The sequence below is a fragment of the Manduca sexta genome, unplaced genomic scaffold (genome assembly GCF_014839805.1).
Source record: "Manduca sexta isolate Smith_Timp_Sample1 unplaced genomic scaffold, JHU_Msex_v1.0 HiC_scaffold_3634, whole genome shotgun sequence".
NCBI lineage: Eukaryota > Metazoa > Arthropoda > Insecta > Lepidoptera > Sphingidae > Manduca > Manduca sexta.
In genome coordinates, this window is record NW_023594724.1 from 3,454 (window position 1) to 12,506 (window position 9,053).

The window sequence follows — 9,053 nt, forward strand, 5'->3', positions numbered from 1 at the left end:
TCTCGGCCTAAGTGATTGTTATGCAGCCCAAAGTACCTAAAGCGCGTGCCTTAGATACATTCTTGGGGTTTAAGGTGGTAGCTCAAGGTCCATTTTCATACATTTTGTTTCGGCTTTAATCTGGGTAACTAAACAAGTATTGGCAAGTAAAAAATTTAAATTCACGTCTAGTTAGTGATTAGTTCTCGCAGTTGAAAAAAACGTAAAATAATTAATAATCATGGATATTTCGGCCTTTAAAATTTAATATGACGAAATTTTAAAGGCAGAAATATCCATGATTATTAATTATTTTACATTTTAATCAACGTCAATTTCTATGATAGACGTCAGTGTCAACTGTCAAATAAATCAATACCTACGAAAATAGGGAGTTGTGTTTTTATACATTTTAATGAATTAATAGAGTTAAAGAGATGCAAGACTTCACCAGTATATTGAACATTATATTTATAATAAGTGGTGGTGTTTTAACATTCGTAATATTGTTTATATTTGCTAAAAGACAAATAACAAGATTTGCTGTGCGATCGCGAAGAGGTCCCCACGTCCCAATAGGCACAGACGCCAAAAAAGTAAGGGAGTAATATATTAAATATAATAATAAATCCACTACTTTGTAACAGGGTAGACAGTGGTGCAACTTGTGCATCCTTGCTTGGCGTCGTAGTGTGATAAAGATATTGTTATAGGGCGTTGTTGTTTTACTGGTGGTATGTCTCTCATATGTCAGCGTCCGCCTGGTTACCACCAAAATGTCTATTTCTGCCGCCAAGCAGCAGTGTGTAGTCACTGTTGAGCTCCAGTTAGAATGAAATTATAGTCAGTGTAACTAATGGACATAATAAGGCTTAACATCTCATGTCTCAGGATGGCGACCATAGTGGAATACTAAACAATACTTTGTAATACAAGGAGTTGGATGGTGTTTGTGCTGTTTATGGGTGGTCATATCGCACACCATCAGGCAAATGGCAAGTTCACCTTGTCATTCAAAACAATAAAACAAAATAAAGGGGCACAAATTTCAGTCTAAAGCAATCATGATATCCCAAATAGATAAATGTTTTAGAAACAAATTAGGAATCTTAATAATTTCACACTACTGGGAGCGACACCGCCATTGTGCTGTATCATATTAAAGATATTATTTTCTGTTGAACTTACCTTTTTACTAATAGATTACAATAATTATGTGTGATATTACGTTATTTCATAATTCCAGCTTTTTTAATATCTCAGTAACACTTTCGATAGGCTCACAACTTATTACATCTACAGTTTCTAAGTAACTGGTTTCAGTGCCTGAAGAAAGAGATAGAGCCGGAGGATTGGTGATTACCACGCATCATGTACGAACCACGGCTGCTTAGCACGGAGCCCTCACACTATATCCTGGAGCCCAGCAACCGTACCATTACAGGTTCAAGGCTGTGGATGATGTCAAGACTTTAGGTGAGGAATTTTTAAATTATCAGGTGAGCGTAAACTGCTACTCCATACCAAGAGTCATTATGAATGTTAATTCAGGAAATTAATTAAGATTATTCAACAAAAATAAATGCTTCATTTTCATCATGCAATATATAGCTTGATTCATATAGATTATCTAATTAATATTTGTTCACAGAAGAGGAGATAGCCTGTCAAGACCCTGGGCTGAGGCGTCATCCGCGCGAGTCACTCCGTGCATTTCTGCTCTCGTCCCTGGCAGCGCCTCTCGACGGCAGAGGACAGAAGCTGGTCCACCAGTTCTGCGACACATACGAGTTTGCTCGTCACCATCCTGGAGAGTTTGGGGAAGATGAATACCAGGCGTACAGCCGACTGCTGCTCAAATTGTTGGATGCGTAAGTGATTTTAATTATATAGATGAATGCCAAATGCAGACAACATTTTTATCTCGGTGTCCCTATTTTATATTGTTAACTAATATTCAGCAACTGGCAACCTTGCTCACAATAAAAAATCTATTTTACGAACACTAAATTCATTACCTGGTTAAATGTCGAATTTCAAGTCATTCATAAAGATCGGAAATGAATGGTTGTCTGTGTTTGTGTTAAGATGTTTATAACAGAATGTTGAATGCTGTTTTACTTAATTACATAGTTATTTATGTTAGTTTAGTGTCTGTGTTATTTTGTGAAATTATAAATGGCTTTGTAGTGTAGGTTAATATTCTGCCAAGTATGTACTCTATGTTATACTACAATCTGGTTCGAAGGACCAAAATCAGATTATAATATACTTTCTTTCATTAATGCATGATTTTCCTAACATAACAAAGGATCTATTTAACCATTTCCCCTTTTATATGAACTGTTCTGACGATTGTTTTGGCATTGCTTGCCGTGTTTCCTTGCCAGCAGATGGCTTAAATTCTTTACCTTTTGAATAAAGAACCAGTTCCACTGATGAAGTGACATCTATTATAAAATTTTGTGTATACAATATGAAGAAATCTTTTTAAATATGGCTCAATTGATTGTGAAGATAAAACCTAAATATCTTTGAAGAATTGCTTTTATTACCTGTTATCTAAGGTCAGCATAAAAGTTTTACACAAATTGCAAAGAAATTGTGCTTGTTGTCATGGTGAATGTAGTTTGCTTTGTGTGATGCATGGTGAAATTTTCTAGCAAGAATATTTTTTGCCATCTGTACCTAATAGTTTATTGTCTAAGATATGGTGCTGTGACATCAGTTTTTCCAGATATAGCTCCTGTCTTGGCTGTAACTGGTATGGTTACAATCATTCAAAACATATGTAAAATATTTTTGAACCATGACAACATATAAGTATAAGGAATACTCCCCTTTCTCTTCGTCATAATACAAATCATACAAAGCCGAAAAAAATACTATGTAATAGATTCACACTCCTTGTTTAGTTTTTTAAGCTTTTCTTATAGATTATTGTAATGCTAGTAACAAAAATATTATTCCATTTTGCAATTTTTGGCTTAAACAATTAAAATTCTAAGCAATACATTACAACAAAAAAATATTTTATTATGAAAAAAAAAACAATAGTTATAGCAGTTTTTGGATTCAAAAAAGTATTAACAAAGCTAGGTAAAAAAATTGAAAATATTGGAGATTAGACAAGACGTCTTTCTAAAATCGATAATGCTAATAGAAAACAAAACAAATGTATGGGAATGATACATTCTATCTTCTACTTAGCGCTAGGATGACATTTCCATATTCTTTGTTTTCTATTAGCATTAACAATTTTAGAAAGGTTGTCTAACACATATGGTTTGAATGGGTGAATTCGGCAGCGGGCGGCTGTTAAAGAGCGTGGGGGATGCGGGCGCGTGACCCCGCGCACCCTCGCCGCCGCCGCCCCCCCCGCGCCCGTGCGCCGCCGCCCCGCCGCGCTGGCAGCCCTGCCCGCCAAGCTGCCCGCGGCACTACACAACCACTACACCGCGCTAGAGGTTCCCACCTTACAATACTCACATGTCCACGGAAAGGGAGGGGGAGGTGCAGAATAATTATTGCCGATAAAATAATTTCTTATTGATTTTATCAGTAAACAAAGTCGATGATATAGGAAACAATTTGTCACACTATGCGTCCGTTATTTATCTCTTACATGTTATGTTCAGCTTAATTTGAGTTTTTAAAAGTAAAATTATTTTTTCGGTTGAAAAAGTCGCATGTCTGCCATTGTCAGTCAGGTGCGCTCAGCACTGTTATCTCTTTGTTGAAGAGCTATGATTGCTAAGCTTAAAAAATAGTTTTACAATTTACATATATGTTAAACTATTTTTAAGCTAAGCAGTCATAACTTCTTAAATGTTACACTTAAAATGAACGCTTTCGAAATATAAATGTTGCTATATTGGAATGCACCCCAAAAAAGTTAAGATATGAAATATATAGTTAATTTTCCTCTGAGAATAACTGGATTTTTTTTGAGTTCTTTTATATTTTCCATTTCCAAATCCAATTTGTTGCAATTGGCTGTATCGTTTTAAGCAAAGACATTAAACAGTATAGCTAATTGTAGACTGGATATCAGGACCAAATTTGTAATGCAAAAGTTATTACAATCTAGTAATAAGTTGTTGCTTTATTTGAAATGTCCTATAAGAAGAAGACACGGCATTCTTAGATATTAATACAAAAATATATTTACTTATGCTAATATGCGTTGGTTTGGTTGGAATTTATTCGAAATAGAGAACCAGCGCCCATACAAAAACGGACGTATCCTTTATGTTTGGCAATATTTTTATTTAATCTAAACTTTGTTCTGTCACGTGCCATGCTTGCCAAAGATATGCCATACCTGACATATCGCGTCTATATTATTTGCCGCTGAATCCTCGCGTCGCTGCCTCCCTCCCTCTTCCCGATATATTTTTACCCTCTTCTTTACTTAGTGTTACTGTATGGGTACCAAAAATTGCCTAATTGAACTTAGTCTGAAGTTAGTCACACACACACAAACAGACTTGTTATTGCAGCAATGATCCGTCGTTAGATAAATAACGTCTATGAATACGGGCATAAAAGTTGACAAATCGATGGCTCCTAAGTAAATTATCATATCTGAAAAAATAGCGATATTAATTTTTTAACGTTTCGTTATGTTCTTACTGTTTACTACTAAAACCCATAAAAAGTAAAGTAAATAATTGTTACTAACGTGATTTTTCGTTTATTATCTTTTTGAATTAAATGGGTTTGCCAGTATACAGTACCTAGATAACGAAACGCTAAAATGTGAACATCGGATTTTTCCACATACGATACTTTACTTAGGAGCCATCAAAATGAGGGCGTTTAGTGACTAATTTCAGGTCAAGTTTAATTACATATTATATGTTAACAATTTTTGCACGATAAAAGTAATAATTGCCTTAATGCCTAACAATTATTTTTAAATTTCAGTACTTTAACTTTTCGTAAATGTTTACTAATTAATACAATAATATCTTTTAACATATTCTTATGAGCAATTTTTAATTTGAAATTCAAGTTTTTTACAAGCCCCTTATAATATAATGACACTATACCTGCTAATATATAGCTTATTTAGGACCCTTAATCCATTATAGGCATTGTATCTAATATAGACTATTTTAATACATTTTCCATTTCAGAACATGCCCGCAGAGTCAAAATCCGAGGCGCGGTGAGACGCGTCCCCGTCCGACCAGTCCGAGACGAGACAGCCGTCTGAAACGCGCCATCGCTGCGTTTGAAGAGCGATGAACCCACCCATGGTCAATGTACTGACCATACTGTTGAATATTTAACAATATTTAGCCCCATATATCAATCTTTATAGTCTGAAATTAGTCACGAATGTTATAGTCTGACTCAAGAAGCTTAGTCTCAATGGAGGCCACTATCTCAACACCTCTGAAAATATCACTTTATGTGACCTCCATTGTTTACCATATAGTCTTAAATATGTATAGTGGACTACCAGTGTTAATAAAAATACTGTTTTAGGATTTGACCAGATCCTACATTTTGACTTGACTGGAAGTATCGAAGATCAAGAAGAGACTAATTTTGATTGATTGACTTTTTTAGTTGTATTGGTGTCATTGTAAAATGTGATTGAATGAGTATAGGACATTGGTATATCGATGAAAATGACTAGAAATAGGATATAGAAATGATGTTTGTGGTATATTAGACCATGTGGACCTTTATTGATTGATTTTGAATATGTAACGAAATTATATATTCAAAGGTTTTGTATAGTCACCCACAAAAGTAACTAAAAAATTCAAAATTTAAATTGCCTTTACATTTTTGTCTCGCATCAACAATATTTTTTCTACACTAATATAAACTACAAAGGCTTTACTTTTATTAGATAAATAAAATTAATATTTGCCTTTTAAATAATAATTAATATTTTGCTTTGTAAAGTTTTGAATTTGTCCAGCTACATTTGTTTTAACTATATATTGAAAATATTCCTTCTGGTATCCCCAGATATCAATCAAGTTGAAGTCTACAGGAGTGACAAGTGTGATGAGTGGTGATGAACTTTGGTTATAGAAGGGTTTGTTTGGCTTCTTTCTCTGACATTGATATGTACAAATAAGATAATGCTATAGATGTTGGTAATTAAGTGTGTCTATTCAGGTAGTAATACCTAAATCTTGCCTAAAGATTAGAAATCTATAATTAAAATAAAACAATTTGCGGGTTTTATGTGGTGTTTAGAATTCTTTGCAGCCTTCGTGGTCCAGAGCGGACTCATTTCTGGTCTCGGTCTCATATTTGTCTCTCGGGCCCCCTCTCGACCACGAAGGCTGCAAGTATTTGAAATGTGGAGAAAATTATAATATAAAACCGCGATAAAAGTCTGCAAAATAGTGTTATTTCAATGTCTAATACTCAGTATACATAATAAATCATTATACTAAGTCGTATAATTCAAAATGCATACTGCAAATTATCTGTATTGTTAAATACGTTTTCATTAGATGTTGTACATATGTAAATTTATTATGTAAAAATTGTTTTACTATCATTGTAAATGTTTAGAAGTAAATGTGTAATGAATTAAAAAATTCTTTGATTATGACAAAATCATCCTAAACTTATACAAGTTGCATCCGATAAATCGTTACGATTTGTATTGAACTAAAGATCGTACCGATAAATCTTATGTTTTATAAATTATGCAACTATTTATATCATTAATGGATAATTTTCTAAATCAGTGATTTAGATCATACTGATTTCTCGGATTGTCGCTTGCATTATAAACACAACCATGGTAAATAAATTTATCACTACTTTCATTAAAATAAAACAAAAAAAAATGTTTTGTTTTTTAATAACTTTTGATTACAATTAATGTGGAAGCTCTTTTTGCATTGATTATTAGGTCTTTGGCTTTACTTGCATTTTTATTCTTTTATTCACCATTTAAATATTTCGTGTAGATATACACATTATTTTGTATTTTTAATGACGTACTGGATACATTTAAATCTCTGAAGTCAAAATTACAAAATTCGATAAATTGTTTTTTTACAAAGTATAAATCCGCCATTCGTAATATACCTTTTAGGTGGCATTAGAATATTATTATTGTTAGAATAAATATTGATGCAAATATAATACTCGTCTGAAACTTTAATCGTCGACAATGTCGCGGCCGAAATGACTTTCTCTGCAACAAAACAAATGAATACATTTTACTAACAAGAAAAATGTGGCAGGCTATAAGTCTATTAAGCCATTTTAGAGCCCCATGTTTGTCATCTTCCGACCCACTGTTTTTTTGTACAGGGCAAAATGACCCCACTGTCCCTGATGGTAAGTGGCGTGGAGTCCAAATAAAATGTCTACTGACGAGAGAATGCTCCTTAACAGTCAAAATGATGCCAAGTTTGAACCGTTAACTCACAGCTTGGTCCATATCCGATGCTGTGCGAAGTGACGCGTGTGTCTCGCGGCGAGGAGGGCGCGCTGGCACCACAGCTGCGCCGACACGTCGCGGACTGAGTCCCGCGTGTGCCACAACCACTCCAGCATCTGCGGAATACTCTTTGTTTTACTTAATGTTTTCGTGAGCTTAGGTTTGATCCTAAATCTGACTAGTCGAAAAAGACTATCATGGCGTATTTTTTGTATTATACGTGTTGTGTACGGTGAATATGAGGACTCCTGCCCGCCGAGTCCTCGGCTGCAGACTTCAGTGTCGAGTGTGACCGCACGTCGTACTAACCTGCAGCGTGCAGTCACTCCAGCCGTCTCTTGCGAGCAGCGCGGCGACGGCGGCGGGCAGCAGCGCCTGTCTCTCACTCCTGCCCGCCGAGTCCTCGGGCTGCAGGCTCCAGTATCCGCTAAACACTATCACACTCAGGGTGAACACGTCGCAAAGGTACAGCTTCGAGGACTCGTCTTCAGTCCTGGAAGAAGAAGAAGCCCCTGTTTTCGATATATATTATTGGTGTAAAGTGTATTTTACTAAGTTTTACGATGTACTCAAACGTGGCAAAACAATCAAATTTGGGGGTGGAAATGAAAAAAATTAAATCCACTCACTCTTTGAAGGCGACCTGCGTGCGTGCCATGAGCTGCAGGAACCACTCCCTGGTGGCGACGCCGTCCGGCTCGGCGGCCTGCAGCGCCGGCACCATGCACTGCAGGGAAACTCCTGCTCCCTGCATCAAACATATCGACACACATTTAAGATGACAATCCGCTCCGTGCGCCCGTATCACTCATGTGACGGCAGATTTAGGCGCAAATACATTCGTACTAGCGCACGATATCAAACAATACCAATTACCCACCCTCTTTGTACGACACCACATTTAACATTACGTTAGTAAATGAAACACATATTTGTTTTACCACTAACATTTTGCAAAATCATTCATAGATATCAAATATTTTTAAACTAGGAGGTAGTAACTCACGCGAGATGCATGGCGTGTCTGTTTGAACTGGGTGTAGCAACTCACGCGGATGCGTGGCGTGTCTGTTGAACTGGGTGTAGCAACTCACGCGAGATGCGTAGCGTGTCTGTTTGAACTGGGTGGAGCAACTCACGAGAGATGCGTGGCGTGTCTGTTTGAACTGGGTGTAGCAACTCACGCGAGATGCGTGGCGTGTCTGTTTGAACTGGGTGTAGCAACTCACGCGAGATGCGTGGCGTGTCTGAACTGGGTGGAGCAACTCACGCGAGATGCGTGGCGTGTCTGTTGAACTGGGTGCCCAGCAGCTGCAGGATGCGTGGCGTGTCTGTTTGAACTGGGGGCAGTAACTCACGCGAGATGAGTGGCGTGTCTGTTTGAACTGGGGGTAGTAACTCGCGAAGATGCGTGGCGTGTCCGATGGTCTCGTGCAGCCACACGAGCGCCTCGGCGGCGACGGCGCTGCGGTGCCGTGGACTTGCGCAGCAGCTCGCCCGACACTCCCACCAGCCCGACGGCGACGTCATGCGCTCAGATACTGCGTCGACAGGCAGCGACACGTCTGCACGTACATGGGCCATGCCTACAAAATACAAAAAATATTCAAAATTATAATTAAGGACTGCGAGTTTTTTTACA

The 9,053-nt window shown here is 37.2% G+C and overlaps 2 protein-coding genes across 2 annotated transcripts; one reads left to right on the top strand and one right to left on the bottom strand.

Annotated features, from left to right (window-relative positions):
* Positions 1 to 329: 329 nt before the first annotated feature.
* LOC115451060 (protein C1orf43 homolog) lies at positions 330 to 3,503 on the top strand. Its single transcript, XM_037446784.1, is given in 6 exon segments — positions 330 to 575; positions 1,303 to 1,402; positions 1,405 to 1,455; positions 1,631 to 1,850; positions 3,288 to 3,370; positions 3,373 to 3,503. Coding segments are annotated over 6 exon segments (744 nt in total). The 5' UTR covers positions 330 to 416.
* Positions 3,504 to 6,809: 3,306 nt separating this feature from the next.
* On the bottom strand, positions 6,810 to 8,143 carry LOC119193129. The gene is made up of 4 exons (XM_037446785.1): positions 8,041 to 8,143; positions 7,721 to 7,904; positions 7,400 to 7,527; positions 6,810 to 7,162 (listed from the first exon to the last, which is right to left on the bottom strand). The coding sequence occupies exons 1-4, from the start codon at positions 8,133 to 8,135 to the stop codon at positions 7,126 to 7,128; spliced, it is 444 nt and encodes a 147-aa protein (XP_037302682.1). The 5' UTR covers positions 8,136 to 8,143; the 3' UTR covers positions 6,810 to 7,125.
* Positions 8,144 to 9,053: the final 910 nt, after the last annotated feature.